Raw genomic sequence first — 17,621 nt, 5'->3', positions numbered from 1 at the left:
GAGATCAAGGCCAGCAAGCGTTTCCAGATCCGCGAGGAGGGAATCAAACGGACCCTGACCATAACGGGGATCCGGGCTGAGGATGAGGGAGAATATTCCTGCGAGTCCAGGGATGACAAGAGCAGCATCACCATTGTCCCCAAACGTATGTCCTTAATGGTGACAGTGTGGAGGGGTCCCTCGGTTTTGTCCTCAGCTGTTAGAACCCTGCAAAGCTGAGTTTTATCATGTGTCTGGGGTGATTCTTGTGTTGAGAACAAAATACAGAATTCCCCTCTCAATGCCAGTGGAACCTCTATTTGTGAAAAACATAATGATTGTGAGCTGGCTCAAGTCTCTTAATATTGACTTTCATATTGCATTTGAGGCTGGAATTCATTTTCTGAAATAAAAGATGGGATTTTATTTGCCCTTTTTTCACTTCTCTTTGTACAAAAAATTTACTCAGACGTGGGAAATATGATGATCCACTATTGTGATCACTTACTATATTTACTGAGCATTTATTGCTGTATTTACTGAGTATTTATTACTGTATTTACTGAGTTTCCTGTATTTATTTGAGTATAGTATTTTGCTGTATTCAAATTGCTGCTTCCAAGAAAGTCAGACATGGGAAATACGACGATCCACTTTTGTGATCACTATATTTACTAAGTATTTATTACTGTATTTACTAAGTTTCCTGTATGTATTTGAGTACACTATTATGCTGTACTCAAATTGCTGTTTCCAAGAAAGCCATGGAAGCTTTTGGCTGTTTGGAGGTACTCATGGACATGCTCCTGAATGTTTTACCTCTATCCATCAGCTCCCAGAGTGGTGAAATTCGTCACAAGTCTCAACAGCGTGGTGTCTGAGGAAGGAAAAGAGGCTGTTTTCAAGTGCACCGTCTCCCCCAGTGATGCTGTGGTCACCTGGCTCAGGAATGGTGCCAAGATTGAAGCCAGCAAGAAATATGTGATCTCTCAGAAGGACACCAACCACAGCCTCACCATCACTGACCTGACACTGGAGGATGCAGCTGAAATCACTGCCAATGCTGAGGGTGTGGAAAGCACAGCCAACCTCAGAGTCAGAGGTAAGAGGTGGCAGTGCCCCTTTGACAGGCTGGAAATGTCACCCTGCCCACGACACAGGCTTGGAATTAGATGGTCTTTCAGGTCCTTTCCAACCCAAGTTCATTCTATGATGTTGTTGTTTTATGTGGCCTCCCCCCTGATTAATTATGTTAGCAGCAGGGAATTTCTGCTTTAGAATCATTAAATAGGAGTGCCCAGAATGCTTTGGGTTTGGAGTTCATGAGCCATTGGTTTAATTTTCTTTCAAAGCCTGTCTTTTGTATCTTCCACATTCCTACTAATATTTCCTCTCTTGCAGAGGCCTCAATCTCCTTCAAGAAGAAGCTGGAGCCCAAAACAGTTGAAGAGAGGGAGACAGTGACCTTGGAGGTAGAGCTGACCAAACCTGCAGAGGTGAAGTGGATGAGGAACAGCATTGTGCTGAAGCCCAGTGACAAAATAGAGATCAAAGCTGAGGGAACAAAGCACACCTTGGTGGTCAAGGACATCTCCTTTGCTGACCGGGGCTTCTACTGCTGTGAGAGCCCTGATGACACCACCCAGGCCAAGATCAATGTGGAAAGTGAGTGCAGTGACCCTCAGTTGTAAAAATACCCCAGGCAGGGTTTGGAGGTGCATTCTGGTCCCTGCATTATCATGGGGACACAGGGACCAAGCCAGTCAAATGACCAAGAGGAGGTGAAAGCTAAGCCATGAACAGAGAGTGTCTGACTGGTTCCTGTTGCCTCCATCTCATCCCACCAGCTTTGACCTTTAAGCTGCTTGAAAGGTTCTTCTCTTTCCTTTCTCACTCCCCGATATACTCTGTGTGTTTTCCTTGGTATGATTTTTTTTTTACCAAAAATCCCTCTTCAGCCATCCATTGCCCTGATTTTTCTCTGCAAACCACCTCGTTCAGAATGTCTCTTTATTTTCAGTCAATGTCTAAAAAACTACAAAAGCAGATCTTCTGTCTGAGGATGTTTCACTCTTGGGTAAATGAATGGTGCCTCATCCATAGCCCTGTACTTCTGTCCCTTTCCTACTTTTTTTGGGTAATAATTGTCACAGGATATTTGAAAGCAGGATTTAAGTACTCAAGGGCTGTCTAATTTTGTCCATGAAGCCCTTGCCACCAACTGGTGCTGGGCTGGTTCTAAATAATAGGTGAGGAAGGACTTGAAAACAGTCTTTTGGGTGTTTGATGTCTTACAAAGTGGAAGGGAACAATCTCCATGATGCCAGGAAATAATGGACTTCAGGTGCAGTGGGAAAAATCTAGGTTATATTCCAAAAAAGCTTTTTTGTGGTCAGATGACTGAATAGGTTGTCTGGAGAGGTCTTGGAGCCTTCATCATGTTTTTGGTTTTTTTTTTAAATTGGCAACTTAATAACTTTTAATGGTGATACAAATTTAAACACTAAATCAATTTTACTGGATGATAGGGCATGGATGCCTTGTCACAGGAATAGATAATATCCACCCAAACCATGGATGCTTTGGCCACCAACCTATAAGGTGTCAGCACTTTTTACACCAGTCATGTTTTTTTTTTTTTCCTTTTACTATAGCTTTTTCCTCCCATCCTTGTTTTATCTTAATTGAAGAACTGCACAGTATTACCATGGACTTATTTGTCTTTCTTTTACTAAAATCTGATAGACCTCAATAGAAAAGGAGCCAGCGGTGTGTTCTGTCATATTTGGTTGACCTGTTTGTCTCATGAAAGCATCCATTTAAAAAATAGCAGATATATTAGCTTTGTGGTCATGGACAGGTTTTATTTCCTGTAGAAGTGGTTGTTTAATTGGCAAATACCACCTAATTGGCAGGTGCATGAGCAATGGGGAATTAATCCATTTTGAAGGTCCTCAGGCTATTTCACACAGGTGTGAGACCTCCAACATTTCCATGTTGTTTTCCAGTGAGGCAGATCAAGCTGGTGAAAGGCCTCCAGCCCCTGGAGGTGACTGAGAAAGGGACTGTCACCTTTGAGGTGGAGGTGTCCCACGAGGACGTGGAGGGGACCTGGCAGAAGGATGGTGTTCGTCTGAAACCTTCACCCAACATCAGCTTTGGTGTCCTGGGCAAGAAACACTCCCTGACTCTCTCCTCAGTGGCTCTGGAAGATGCAGGACTCATCTCCTTCAAAGCAGAGGGCATTAACTCATCAGGGAAGCTCACTGTGAAAGGTACATGGGTACAGGAGACTCCAGCCCTGCTTGGGGTGGATGCAATTGTCTTCTCCTGACCTGGAGAGCAAACTTAGGAGGGCAACAAATTTTCCTGGTCACTGCAAGGGATGTGAAGCACAGTAATGTTTCTTTCTGATGCCAACAGGGTCATTGTGGCATCACTGTCAACAAAGCAATGATAAAGTGGGAGGGAATGATTAAGTGCCCAAACCAATACAAATTTTATTTATCATGAAAACCTATCCATCAGTGCATGTGTGACCCCATTCCCCATTTGTCTTTCTTTCCCAGAATTGCCTGTGAGGATCAGCACACCTCTGGCAGACGTCAGTGTAACTCAGAAGCTCAAGGCCACATTCGAGTGTGAGCTGTCCAAACCCAATGCCAATGTGAAGTGGTTCAAGGTACAGCACTTAATGGATTGTGATATTTTCATTTCTGACTTCTCTGGAAGGGAATGGGAGCCTTTAATTCTACTTCCAGGGAATAAGAGCCTGAGCCTTTGCAGTAAAGCTCTTAGCATTGCTCTCTTGTCCTTATGTTCATTTACTCTCCCAATTAATCACTCTGAGTTTTATTTACTGTATTTATAAAATGGATTGAAAGTTAAACTTTTCTATTCTTGCACAGAATGTGAGCATTGCTGTTACAGATTTGCAGTCTTGTGCTTCACTCCACACCAAGCAGTATTCACCCTGGATTTACAGCCTTTTTGGGAAATGGGATATAAAGGGAAGCCTCAATTTCCTTTGTCAGGGACAATCCAGTTCCTTCAGTCATTTTGGGGAGCAGCTCTGGCATTTCATCAGCCACCCTTGGGGCTCAGCTGATACTTTCCATGATTTGGGGTAGCAGCAGTTCTTCAAGGAGGAATTTGGGCTGGAAGGGTCATCTCATTTCCAACCTCTTGCCATGAGCAGGGACATCTACAACCAGATCAGGTTGCTCAGAGTCCTATTCAGCCTGCTTCTGAATGTTTCCAGGGATGGGGCATCCACCACCTCTCTGGGCTACCCGTGCCAGTGTTTGGCCACCCTCACTGTGAAAAGCTTATTCCTTATTTCCTGTCTAAATTTGACCCTTTTTTAATTTAAAACCATTTATGTCTGAAGGGACTCACTGCCAACCCTGCATGGTGTTTTAAGCCTTCAAAAAAGGTGTTGGAGATCATCCAAAATTTCTGTGTGTTCTTCAGCTATTCCAGCTCCCTGAAACATTTGCCCTGTGATGGGTATTCAACACATGTTCCTTTAAACACAGTTTTCCATTCAGTCCAATGAGAAGGATGAAATTAGCACAGATCTGAATGTCTGTTTTGCTTACTGCAGATCTACAGGAGTTGAGAGTGATCTGCTTTGGTTTTTTCCCCTTCTAGGATGGGAAGGAGATCCGACAAAGTAAAAACATTGGGATTGTCTCCCAAGGAAATAAGAGAAGCCTCATTATTCACAAGTGTGAATATGAAGACCAGGGAACCTATACATGTCAAGCAGCTGAAGACAAGACATCAGCTACTCTAAAGGTTCATGGTATGTTTGGCTGAAGTAGGAAAATACATTTACTGCAGCATTTTTGGCCACACGGAAAGAAATTCTTTGTGGACTGTTTATTTTTCACAATTGCTCATTTTGGTTAAGGTGCTTTTCCTGGTGAGAAAATGCAGGCAAAGCTGTCCTGTGCTTGCTCTATCCTTGCAGTATTTTTGGAAGAGGTCCTAACTCAGTTTTCCACTTCTCATAAGTGATTTCTCTTCTCTGGAATCTGAGTGGTGTTTCTGGATTGGCACATCAGGAAATATTGGACAGCCTGGCCTGAAGCGGGGATTCAGTGGCTGGTGCTGATGTGGTTTGGTGGCACCATTGTCACAGGGGGACTTTACCTGAACAGGGACTGGACAAGCTTTGGGTATGAGCTCAAGAAGTGCCCTCACTTTTAGGTGGTAAATGCTAAGGAAAGGGTGGTTATTTCTGCCTGCACCTCTCCTTTCTGCTGGAGGCAGTTTTTCTGAGTGTTGCGCTGAGCAATCAATGAAGCACCAGGTGTGTTTTGTCACCAGGCTCTGAAGCACCTGAGGATAAGCTCTGAGAAAAAGACAAGTTACTCAACAGACAGCCCTGCTGTGCCCTGGCAGATGCTATTTTCTAAAGGGGCATCTGAAAAACAGATCAGCTCTTTCTTAGTGAAAGACAGAGCATCTTTCTCATTGCTTACTAGATGCTGTCCTCATGTGGCCGCTTGGGTTCTGCAGTATCTTCATGAAAATCTGCCCCACGGATTCCCCCTTTTCTCCCTGGTTTTGGGGTTGGGATGGGTTGTTGTTTGCATTTCAGCTATTTCAGCTCTGCTCCTGAGGCTGATCCAAGGTGTATCAAGGCCTTCTCTTTCAAAGAGAAAGGGCTGCAGTAGCACAGATAAATAGATCAGTTGTGACAAAAGGAGTGCCAAGGTGCAGAGGTAAAGAGGATTATACTCAGTTCAAGAGGCTCTGAAAAAAGATATCTCCTATGTAAAACAGAGGAGAGCATGCAGAGAAGCATGAATAAGGCAAGTTTATAATGACCTAGGATTGTAGACTTGTGTTTAGTTTTTCTTGGCGAATTTGCTTTCATTAATATGCGTATTTCTTTCATTAATACCTGCGCGAAGTTCCAGCATCCATAAAATCCTCTTACAGTAAGATTCAGCCATAAAAAGTATTCACTGTGTTGAAGAGAGAAACTACCCAGGAAGAAAGGCTGGTTTAGAATAAACACAATCCCCTTTTTTCCCATGTAATTACACAGAAAGTAAACACACCATACTCACTTGTGGAGAAGCCCCTAAGTAATTATTTGTCTTTATGACTTCACAGCCCGAGATGTCAAGATTGTAAAACCACTGGAAGATGTGGAAGTGAACGAATACGAAAGTGCATCTTTCATCTGTGAGATCTCACACGACGAGGTGGAAACCCAGTGGTACAAAAATGACAACAAACTGAAGACTTCTGACAACATCAAAATGCGACAGGATGGTAAGAGGAAAAAAAAAGGGGATTTTGGTCTGGAATGGTGTGGAAACCCAGGGCAGTGGGAATATTTCTCTGTCTGCTCTGGGGTGCCCTGACCCCCAGGGCAGCACTGACTCTGACCCTCATCCATGGAGAAAGTTTCCCAGACCCCAAGACAGACTGGAATCCACAAAAGTGTGCAATAGATTATAGAGAGCAGTGCAGGTGTGTCACTGGGTGAGAAATTGAGGTTTTGGGATTTTTAGTGTGTTGTGGATGGAAGCAAGATGGAGGGCACAGGGTGTCATCCTGGGTTTCTTCTTCATGCTGCTTCTTCCTCCTTCTCCATGGATTTGGGTGGCATTTTGTAATTGGGCAGGAAAGTCCCCATTGCAGCTCTGTGGGATCAGTTATTGGGTTAAAAGGGAAAATAATCCAGGTGTCAGTTCTTAATGGGATAGTTTAGTCTGAAAAGACCTTGGAACAACAGATTGTTGGCCATTTTGTGCCTTTTAATGAAAAGCTGCTGAACTCCCAGCAGTGAGACTGTTTTACTGATAAGAAATAATAAACACCTGAGTGTGAACATGAAATAACATCTCCAGTGCCTTCAATCCAGACCCAGAGAAACCCACAACTGGAACCACCACAGAATGGGGATGAGTTGGAGAAGGGACTGGCATGGGAGACTAGAAAATAGGGTTTTGCTCTGGGATATCTGAGCTGTGTTTGTGTGTCTGTGCCCAGGTAAGACCTATTCCCTGACGTACGCACGTGTCCAGGTCGAGGATGCGGCCGAGATCAAATTTGTAGCAGAAAAGGCAGAATCTCGTGCTCACTTGACTGTAAAAGGTAATTCTGCTGTTTGTGCCAGCACTGCTTCTGCTCTCTCACATTACAAACTAATTCACTTCCCTCACTTTGCACGTGAAGGTTAAAAAAAATCCTACAGTGTTCAGAGAAAGAAAACCTGCCTACTTTGCTGCCTGCTAAATATCAGCTGGGAGTTTATTTTGGCTTAATTCCAGTTAAATTTTCTCAGGAGGTTGGATATGCACCTTTAGACATTTAAAGTTGTGTGAGAAATTTGAGGGACAAAAAATTGTAGCTTGATTTTTTCTTGCATTTTCACTTTCTGATGTATGTTGTAACAAAACCCAGCATTTTTGGGTGTGTTTAGTTAGAACAGTGTGATAGGAGAGAAAAGATGTTTGAATTAATGCACTGCTGAGGAGCTCAGGAAACTGGAGATCAGTCCCTGATTTTGCCGTAGCACTGCTGTGAGGTGTTGAGGAAAAACCACCTGTTACTTCTGCAGTTCAGCCGCTCCAGCGGTAAAATACAGAGCAAAAGTTTCCCTTTAATTAACTCATACTAATTAAAGTTGTTAATTGAGTGCTCAGCCTAGCAGGGATTCCTGTCACCATCCAAAATACTGAACACAAAAGAAATATTGTTAATGAGAGCAATGGAGACTGTACTGATTGCTCCATTTCCTTCGCCCTCCTAGAGCTGCCTGTGAAAATCGTGAAGCCCTTGCGGGATAAGATCGCCCTGTGGAAGCACCGGGGGGTCCTGGAGTGCCAGGTGTCCCGGGCCAATGCCAAGGTCAGGTGGTTCAAAAAGGACAAGGAAATTCACCCTGGTGTGAAATACGAGATCGTGAGCGAGGGCGTCTATCGGAAACTCGTCATCAACGACGCCAACTACGAGGATGAGGACACGTACACCTGTGATGCCTTCGATGACAAAACCAGTGCTAATTTCTTTGTTGAAGGTAGAAAACCTCCTTTTTTCACCCCTAGAATGCACTTGGAGGAGGATGGGCTGATTCATTTGTTGTTATGTTGGAAAGGATAGGCTGACTTGTTGTTTACTTTGGAAACAAAATACCGCTTAAAAATGAATTTTAATTCATGTTATTTATTTTGAAGCCCATTGGTGTTCAATCCTTTTACACACAGGAACATGCTGAAAAATTAATATATGGTATATTCTTCTAAGGAAAATGAGGGAATTCCCATTCCAGAGACACTTATCAAATGGATAAAGTTGGTTTTTCAGATAAATGTTGCAGCTCCTTTTATCAACATCTGCACTCCAATGAACTTTCTTTTCCATTTTATAGCACTACATGTTTGATATCAGGATAGGAAGGTGGCTTTAGAATTAGGACTAGGAATCAAGAGATACAGATTCCCTTTCTGGCTTGTGACCAGCAATATGTGTTTGCTTTCATACAGAATAAAAGATGTTTTAAGGCCTTTTGAGTTCATAAGTGCAGAAAAGATGTCTTGAGTGTTCAGGCTGATAATGGAAAAGCTTTCATGGCTACTGAATCCCTGCTCTCTTGTTCCATCCAGAGCAAGCCATTAATATTGTAAAAGAATTGTGTGATGAGGACGTGACTGAGCCTGAAGAAGCCAATTTTGAATGTGAGACATCCATTCCATCTGTGAAACCTGCCAAGTGGTTCCTGAAGGGAGCAGCCTTGCAGGCTGGCAGAAACATCATCATGCAGCAGGAAGGCACCATCCACAGGCTGACAATAATCAAAACAAGTGTTGATATGACAGGCACCATCCAGTTCTCCATTGGCAAATCCAAATCCACAGCGAACCTGCTCGTCAGAGGTAGTGTGATTTTTAAATTTATATCACGTGAATCAGAACCAAGATCTTCCATCTCACAGTAGCTGGAAAGTAATTTGTCATAAATATTCTCTATTCTGGGCTGGGTTCTTGGAAATGCCTGTGTACCTGCAAGATAAAAAATCTGTTTGGTTCCCAGCTGCAAGTTGTTGGGAGCAATGCTGGATGCACCAATTGAGCCAGAAATGTCTTAGGAAGGGATCTGATTTAAATGACTTTGGTGTCCCTGGTATTCAAATCCATCAAGCTAAAACTGGTTTCTGTTTTATTTTTATTCTCTTGACTTTACCAAGGAGGACAAAACAGATGAAATTTGCCAGGAGAGTTTATTTTGTGCTGTTTATGAGCTAGACAAGTTTGATACCTCATTTACTTAATTCATTTTGTCATTGACTTGATGTAGGACAAAGCCTCAAGGCTTTTTATCTTCTGCTGTCACCATGGTAAATCTCTTCAATCACATCCTGAAGTCCTTGTTTTGTCTTTCATTTACTCTTACTTGAATGAAAACCTCAACTAGAGAGCAATTCAACAAGCACTGAGCCAGAAGTGGACCATGAATTTGGTGGTTAATACACAGTATTATCCTACAGAAATCAGCTTTCCTGATAGATCATTGTGCTGTTGTAGCTTCAAAGCACTCGAGCTCTGTTAGAGACACTTGTAGCAGGACCTGAGCAGTTCACAAAACAGAAAGTCATACGTGAAATTAATGGGCATGAAATACAGATTAAAACCTTCCTCTTCTTTAGATTGATCCATTCTTCTTCCCCACCCGTGCTTGGCAGATTACCACATCCAGATCACCAGGAAGCTGGAGGACAAGACCGTCCTGGAGAGACACTCGGTCATCCTGTCCTGTGACTTCAGGCCTTCCCCAAAGCACGTCAAGTGGTTCAAGGGCCAGGAGCTCATTGAGCCCTCGGAGAAGTACAAAATCAAGAGGGACCAGTACTCAGCAGAGCTGAAGATCATGAAGGTGAAGCCTGCGGATGCTGGTGTGTACAAGTGCAGGGCTGGGATCGCCGAGACCGAAGCCACGCTGAGCGTTGAAGGTAAGAGAGGTTTGGAGCAGCAGGGCTGGCCTGCTGCTGGTCTTTATGATCCTCTGTTTCGCTCAAGGTTCCTCCTCCTGAGGAGAGGTAGATTCCCACAGTTATCTTCTGATTTTATATAAATGCAGCGTCACAAGCAAACTGCTGATTGCACAATCCTGAAATCCATCTCTTGCTGGGAAGTTGCTAATGTGTGTGGGAGGGCAGCATCTGGGTAAGGCACAAATTAACATTTGTCAAGGCACATCATTGTCCATTTCATACAAGGAATTAGACCTCTGGGGCTTTCACCTAAAAATATCCTTTATGTTAAAGTGCTACAGGCCTCTAGTTCTGGTGATCTTGGCTGTGGTTTTAATTTTCTGACACCTGAGTCAGCTTCTCTATCTGCCATTGTTATACATTTGTATTGTTATACATCTGTATACATTTTTCTACCTGCTACAAATATATTTTATAGCTACTATTATATATCTGAATACAATAATTATTCATAGTGATGATCTACCCCATCTGGGCATGGAACAGTTTTTATCCAGTTCTTCCCCTCAGGTGACACTGCAAGAAAAGATGTTCACTGTGTCACTTCTAGAAAGACTTAGAGCTGAGCTACAGAATCATTTCCAAAAGTCCAGGGAGCAGCTCTTGGTAGCAGTTTGGCTTTGCAGAGGTTCTTCATTGAGTGTGTTGTCAGACATTGAAATTAAATACTCAGGGCAGTGGTGATGTCAGCATCTCTGGAGGGATTGAAAAGTTTTGGGGATGTGGTTTCATGGTGACCTTGGCAGTGCTGGGGGAATGGTTGGACTCAATCTGAGAGGTCTTTTCCAACCTAAATAATTCTGTGACTCCATTCTAGCCAAACAAATATATATATTAAAAAAAAGAAAATCAAGTAATAGCCCCAAACCTCTTCTGAGATATCTCCTCCTTGAAAACAGCATTCCATGAGCAGAGAAGCTGCAAAGAGAATTCTCTGCCCAAGGACTGGGAAAGAAAAGAACCAAAATCCTCTTCTTCCCTAAACCTGAGCAAGTTGCTTAAGCTCTTTGTACTTTGCCTTTGTGGCCAAAATCATTGTCTTCATCTCATCCTCTGTGTTACAATTTCCCTGGAAATGAGAGACAATTTAGTTGAAATGTGTTTGTGTGTGCAGTGACAAGCACACAGGGATTGGAGCTTTGTGTGATGCTTAGGGTCACCGTAACATCATTTTAAAAAAAAATTACTTATTTTTAAATAAAACACAAACAAAACCTCCAAGCTGATTTATATATAAAAAGAGAACCGAGAGTTCTATATTATTTTAATTAGTCTTTTTAAAAGTTTTTTTTTTCTTTTGAAGCAAATGCAGAACCAAGTAAGTGAAACATGGTGAGCAAAGATGTGCAGAAGAACAGAACAAATAATCTAATAAACTCCATGAAACTGTGATAACAAGTGATTTATGGTGATGGTGGTGTGGAAACCCAGGGCACTGGGAATATTTCTCTGTCTGCTCTGGGGTGTCCTGACCCCCAGGGCAGCACTGACTCTGACCCTCATTCATGGAGAAAGTTTCCCAGACTTCAAGATAGACTGGAATCCACAAAAGTGTGAAATAGATTATAGAGAGCAGTGTAGGTGTGTCACTGGGTGAGAAATTGAGGTTTTGGGATTTTTAGTGTGTTGTGGATGGAAGCAAGATGGAGGGCACAGGGTGTCATCCTGGGTTTCTTCTTCATGCTTCTTCTTCCTCCTTCTCCATGGGTTTGGGTGGCATTTTGTAATTGGGCAGGAAAGTCCCCATTGCAGCTCTGTGGGATCAGTTATTGGGTTAAAAGGGAAAATAACCCAGGTGTCAATTCTTAATTGGATAGTTTAGTCTTAAAAGATCTTGGAACAAGAGATTGTTGGTCATTTTGTGCCTTCTAATGAAAAGATGAACTCCCAGCAGTGAGACTGTTTTACTGATAAGAAATAATAAACACTTGAGTCTGAACATGAACTACTGTCTCAAGTGCCTTCAGTCCAGACCCAGAGAAACCCACAACTGATCCCTCTTGGTTTCCCTCAGCCCGCAACGTAGAGGTCCTGAAGCACCTGCAGGACGTGGAGGTTGAGGAGGACAGCTCTGCCGTGTTCTCCTGCGAGCTGTCCCACGATGACGAGGACGTAGAGTGGTTCCTCAACGGCACCCTCCTCTACACCAACAACTTCAACGACATCAAGAACGTGGGCAAGTGCTACATGCTGACCATGAAGCAGGTGAAGCCTGAGGATGCTGGCACGGTGACAATGAAGTCAGACAAGGTGTCAGAGACCGTGCGGCTGAAGGTGATAGGTGGGTCCAGATCGCACTCCTGAATGAAAATGAGAGGTGCAAATGAGCCATTTTTACCAAATCCATGGGGATTTGGTAAGCAGGATCTGATCCTGCTTAATAGATAAAAAAATGTTGAGGTATTAAATATGGGCCATGAGGATGGTGAACGTTGAGCTATTAAATATGGCCCATGGACTGGAGGGGAAGCCTTGAGAGGAGCAGCTGAGGTCGCTTGGTTTGGTCAGCTGGAGACACCTTGCTGTGGGCTTCAACATCTTCATGTGAGGGGAAGTGGAAGGGCAGGTACTGATCTCCTCACTCTGGTGGCCAGTGACAGGACTTGAGGAAACAGCTGGGCCCGAGTGATGGGAAGTTGAGGTTGGATATCAGGAAAAGGTTCTTCCCACAGAGGGTAGTGGGCACTGGAAAGGCTCCTCAGGGCTTTATCATGGTCCCAAGGCTGCCAAAGCTCCATGAGTGCTTGACAATGTTCTCAGGGACAGTGTGGGGTTGTTGGGGTATCTGTGCAGGGACAGGTGTTGGACCGGATGATCCTTGTGGGTCCCATCCAACTCAGGATATTCTGTAATTCTGTGGTTTTTAATACATCAGTTCTCAAGAAGGATTCAATCAACCATGAGAAGACAACTTCCTGCTGTTCTTCATATGTCCCAAAGCTCAGTCACACAACTGAGTTTTTGTGGTTTAGCATGTTCTTGGGCACCCTCAGTGAGTGTGCAGGTGACTACCAGCTGAGTGGGGCAGGTGACAAGCCTGAGGGTTGAGGTGCCATCTGGAGGAACATGGACATGCTCAAGAAGTGAGACCACATGAACCTCTTGAGGTTCAACAAGGCCAGTATGAGGTGCTGCACCTGGGTGAGGGCAGCTCCTCATGTCAACACAATCTTGGGATGAAGGGATTGAGAGCAGGATGAAAGACTGAGAGCAGGATGAAGGATTGAGAGCAGGATGAAGGAATTGGGTGTGCTGGAGGGTGATACTGGCTTAGGCTCTGCATTGGTATCAGCAATATTGCCAAGGATTTATCAATGTCTCTAAATATTTGATAGCAACTGGAAGTGTCCCAAACATCCTGGTTGTTCTCTGTTTTGCCTCTTGACCCTCAGAGAAACCTGCTGTCTTCATGAAATCCTTGGATGATGTTTTCGGTGAGGAGCGAGGAGTGATCAAACTGGAATGTGAAGTCTCCAAGGAGAAGGTCAAACCTGTTTGGAAAAAGGATGGTGTGAAGATTGCTTCTAGCAAGAAGTATGAGGAGATACAGTCTGGGAAGACCCTGTGCCTCCTTATCCATGACCTGGAAAAGACAGATGCAGGATTATACACCTGTGACATCGGCACTGATGTTGCCAAATCAAAGGTCAGCGTTCAGGGTAAGTGTTGTAGACAGTGGCCACTCAAGGGGTGTTTAAAATACGGGTGGGCTTGGTCTCCTGGGCTCTCACTTGTTCCTGAACAAATCTCACATAATATTGTGATGTCTGAGCAATTCCTGTTAATTTTGGTGTAAGTATATCTGGGGTTTCTAAGTGAAAATCAGATGTCAGGAATGTAGTGACAATATTTTCTTCCTTAACGTTCCAACGTGCAGAAATCCTCCCAAAAAAGCAAAAATGTCTCAAAATAAAAATCCCAACTAACAAAAAAATTCACCCAAGCAGCTTGTTTCTATTTTGAGCTATTGACTCAGAGTCCATTGTAGGAACAAAAAGCAGGACAATATTTGTTGAGGAACCCAGCTGTTCAGCCTGTCCTCTAATCCTTGTCAGCCTGAAGTACAAAGAATTGTTCATGGCTTCCAAACTCATAATGTTAATGAGAAAAAATTTGAGTTTTCCTGGTTTGAACACCAGGAGTAACAAGTCCAAAAACTCAAACATTTCTTCTATCAGCATGGAGGAGAACCTCACCCATTGTCCCAGAGACTTCTTTTCTACAGCTTTTCTCTTTAACTCATTAAATCTTGAATCTTCCCCACTGAGCTGTTCTTCATTCAGTCCTTCCTGAGCACAGCCAAGAGATTCACATTTCTATTTTTGTACAACTTTAAGATGATTCTGAGCCTGAAAAATCCTTCCCATGTCCCAGCCACCTCTAAGGAATACAGTGGTGTCCTGCCAATCTAGCAGATAAACTTCTCTTATGAGTTAAAAACACCATTACTCTACTCATGTCTATCACAAAAGAATTTTTAACTTTGTATTAATGCAATTTTTGTTCTCCAGAGCTGAACATTGGCATCACCAAAAGGCTCAAGAACACTGAAGTCCAGGAGGGAGAAGATTGCACTTTTGAGTGCATTTTGTCCCACGAAAGCATCGATGACTTCAACTGGACCCTGAACGGGAGTAAAGTGGAAAGTGGGGGGAGGTTTAAAGCCTCCAATGCAGGTCGGAAATACACACTGAGTATCAAAAATGTCATTCCTGGTGACACTGGGGAAGTCATCTTCACTGCCCGTGGTCTCACCTCCAAGGCTTCCCTGCTTGTGAAAGGTAATGGGATCAGAAAAGTCCTGGGTGTATTTTCATAAGGTTTGCCAGAAAACACTTGTTATGGTCTGAGTCAACACCAACCTGCCCTGTGAGCCTTGAAGAGCTGAGTTTTTCCCTTAAAAGATCTCCTTTCCCTTCCCTGTGAGCCTTGAAGAGCTGAGATTTTTCCTTAAAACCAAGTGAAATGTTGAAGCTTTTAATAGATATTTGAGAGCTTACTACGCTAGGGAGTGTGTACAGATAATTGCAGCCCAGAGTGTGCATCAGAGATAATCACCCAAGACTCACAGGTGGTCAGCGGAGAGAAGAAATTAGTAATTTTCAGACATGGTTCATAATCTGCAGTTAATCCTTTTCCATAGAATCAGGGAATCCCAGGATGGTTGGGGTTGGGAGGAACCTTCCATTATCTTGTTCCAACCTTGCACAGGTTGCCCAGAGAAGCTGGGGCTGCCCCTGGATCCCTGGAAGTGTCCAAGGCCAGGTTGAATGGGGCTTGGAGCAGTGTGGGATAGTGGAAAGTGTCCGTGCACATGGCAGGGGGTGGCACTGGATGGACTTTGAGATCCCTTCCAATCCAAACCTTTCTGGGATTCTATTATTTGAATTGCAAAAAAACCAACTATACAGAAATTATTTTCATTCAAAGATCCTTTTTTTTTTTTTCTGTGATCTCTGCAGAAAAACCTACTGAGGTTACAAAACAGCTGGAGAATAAAACATCCCCAGCAGGGCAGGACATCAGCCTGAGCTGTGAGCTGTCCAAAGCTGATGTGACCATCAGGTGGTACAAGGACGGCAAAGCAATCAGGAAAAGCCAGAAGTACGACCTGCAGCAAGAGGGGACACGGGCCACTCTCATCATCCGAGACTCCACGGTCAAGGACGGTGGGGAATACACCTGTGAGACTGAGACCTCCAAAACAACAGCCAGGGTCACAGTGCAAGGTCAGCTGAAGGGTGCAGAGGGGCTGACAGGTTCAGAGGTTGGGTGTAAATATCTACAACCATAGATTTCTTTTCCTCCATCTCCCTGGGCAGGATCAATTTTTAGTAAAAAAAGAAATCATTAAAAGCTTTAAAAACTTAGATATGAAAAAGCACTTTTGGATGCTGAACAATCTTATGGGCTCTGTAACAAGCCAATCAAAACTGGCCAATTGAATTATTCTGTTTTGATAATGAGTGATGAAAGTGGTTTGCAAGAGGAGACCTCACCAGTCCATGGGCCATGGCATTAAACTTCCCTGGAGATATTTCACCTGCTATGTCCTGTGACAGGAGGGGCACCTGGTGATCTTAGAATCATTCCATCTGATGAGATAAGAGGAAATGCTCTCAAGTTTTAGATTAGATGTAAGAGGAAATTCCTTCATGGAAAGGATGGTGAGGCATTAGAAGAGGATGCCCAGGGAAGTGGTAGAGTCACCACTGAGGGGGGATTTAAAAGATGTGTAGATGTGGTTATTTGGAATGTGGTTTAATTAAGTTAATAATTGTACTTGGTGATCTTAAGGTCTTTTTCAGCCTAAATGATTCTATGATTATTTTTTGATGATTCTATGAGTTGGAGCAGAGAGCATCCAAGATGGTTCTGGATGCTTAGGACTAGTTTGGGTGACAAATCTGTCTCGACCATTTTTTAAAATTATTTCTTTTTCCTTCCAGAAAAACCTAATTATTTTGTCAAAGAACTCTCAGACCTGAAAGTGGATGAGAGTGGAACTGCAGTTTTTGTGTGCCAGAGTGAGAGAGCTGCATCCTCTGTGGTCTGGAGGAAAGGCATCGCTGAGCTCCGGGCTGGCAGGAAATACGAGATGATACAGAAAGGACAAGTCCTCCAGCTGACCATAAAGAACCTGGAGAAAAGTGACAGTGACACTTACAGCTGTGACATTGGGGATGCCCAGTCCAGAGCCAAGCTAACCGTGCAAGGTATGGATGAGAGGAATGTGATTTACATCCCTTTTCTGCCATGGGAAACGTGCACAGGCAGAGCTGTATCTCGGCAGGGCGACAGAGCTGCTGATTTCTGCTTCTCTCTCAGGGTGGCAGGAACATGTGGCCAAAAATATGGGAATGTCCAAAAATATGGACATGCAGAGCAGTTTGAAGCAATTACACCTGGATTATTTTGGGTGTGATTTAAAGGCTCATGTGAGGGGAGAGATTGGTGTTCCTGTGTGAACATAAAATGGATGTGATGCACAGTGCCTGCTGTTGGATGAGAGAAAATTATCCTGCCTTCATGGTTTTCTCCATACTCCTTGATTCTTCTTCCCAGGAGTGGTTCCTAAAACCACTGGTGGAAAAACAAAATGGTCCATGGAATAATGGAATGGGTTGGGTTGGAAGGAACCTTAAAGATCATCCAGTTCCACCTTCAGCTATCCCAGGCTGCTCCAAGCCTGTCCAACCTGGCCTTGGACACTTCCAGGGATCCAGGGGCAGCTACAGCCTCCCAGAGCCTCCCCACCCTCACAGGGAAGAATTCCTTCCCAATATCCCACCTAACCCTGCCCTCTGGGGAAATGATTCAAGAATAATCAGATGGAAATGGAGCGGCAGTGTCCACTTGCTAATTATTGCAGTTTTTAACACAATGGGGTAAAGTCAGATTCTTCCTCTGATCATCTGCTACAGCATACTCAAGAAGCAAAGAAATGTGTTTAATTCCCATCATAATCTCAGGCTCTGAGCTGTCTGAATTCACTCTGAGGTTTTTCACAGCAGCTTTTCTGAATGGTGAAAACACTTCTCTGTCACAAACATCAAAGTAAAACATCCCTGTGCTGGTTTTATAAGTAGGAGGAGCATCAGAGATATTTTTGTATACAGTGCTAACC

General features: G+C 43.6%; 1 protein-coding gene across 1 annotated transcript in view; it reads left to right on the top strand.

The window, feature by feature from the left end:
- Positions 1-17,621, top strand: part of OBSCN (obscurin, cytoskeletal calmodulin and titin-interacting RhoGEF) — a 160,015-nt gene that overhangs the window by 49,602 nt on the left and 92,792 nt on the right. The window contains 16 exon segments of the mRNA XM_031062951.1: positions 1-145; positions 812-1,081; positions 1,381-1,644; positions 2,988-3,254; positions 3,549-3,661; positions 4,633-4,786; positions 6,109-6,270; positions 6,994-7,098; positions 7,757-8,023; positions 8,610-8,879; positions 9,686-9,952; positions 12,009-12,275; positions 13,387-13,653; positions 14,506-14,775; positions 15,457-15,723; positions 16,444-16,710. The exon segment at positions 1-145 is cut by the window's left edge and continues 34 nt beyond it. Coding sequence (XP_030918811.1) covers positions 1-145; positions 812-1,081; positions 1,381-1,644; positions 2,988-3,254; positions 3,549-3,661; positions 4,633-4,786; positions 6,109-6,270; positions 6,994-7,098; positions 7,757-8,023; positions 8,610-8,879; positions 9,686-9,952; positions 12,009-12,275; positions 13,387-13,653; positions 14,506-14,775; positions 15,457-15,723; positions 16,444-16,710 — 3,622 coding nt within the window.

The sequence above is a fragment of the Geospiza fortis genome, unplaced genomic scaffold (assembly GCF_000277835.1).
Source record: "Geospiza fortis unplaced genomic scaffold, GeoFor_1.0 scaffold34, whole genome shotgun sequence".
Lineage (NCBI taxonomy): Eukaryota > Metazoa > Chordata > Aves > Passeriformes > Thraupidae > Geospiza > Geospiza fortis.
This window is presented reverse-complemented; position numbering and strand designations above follow the sequence as displayed.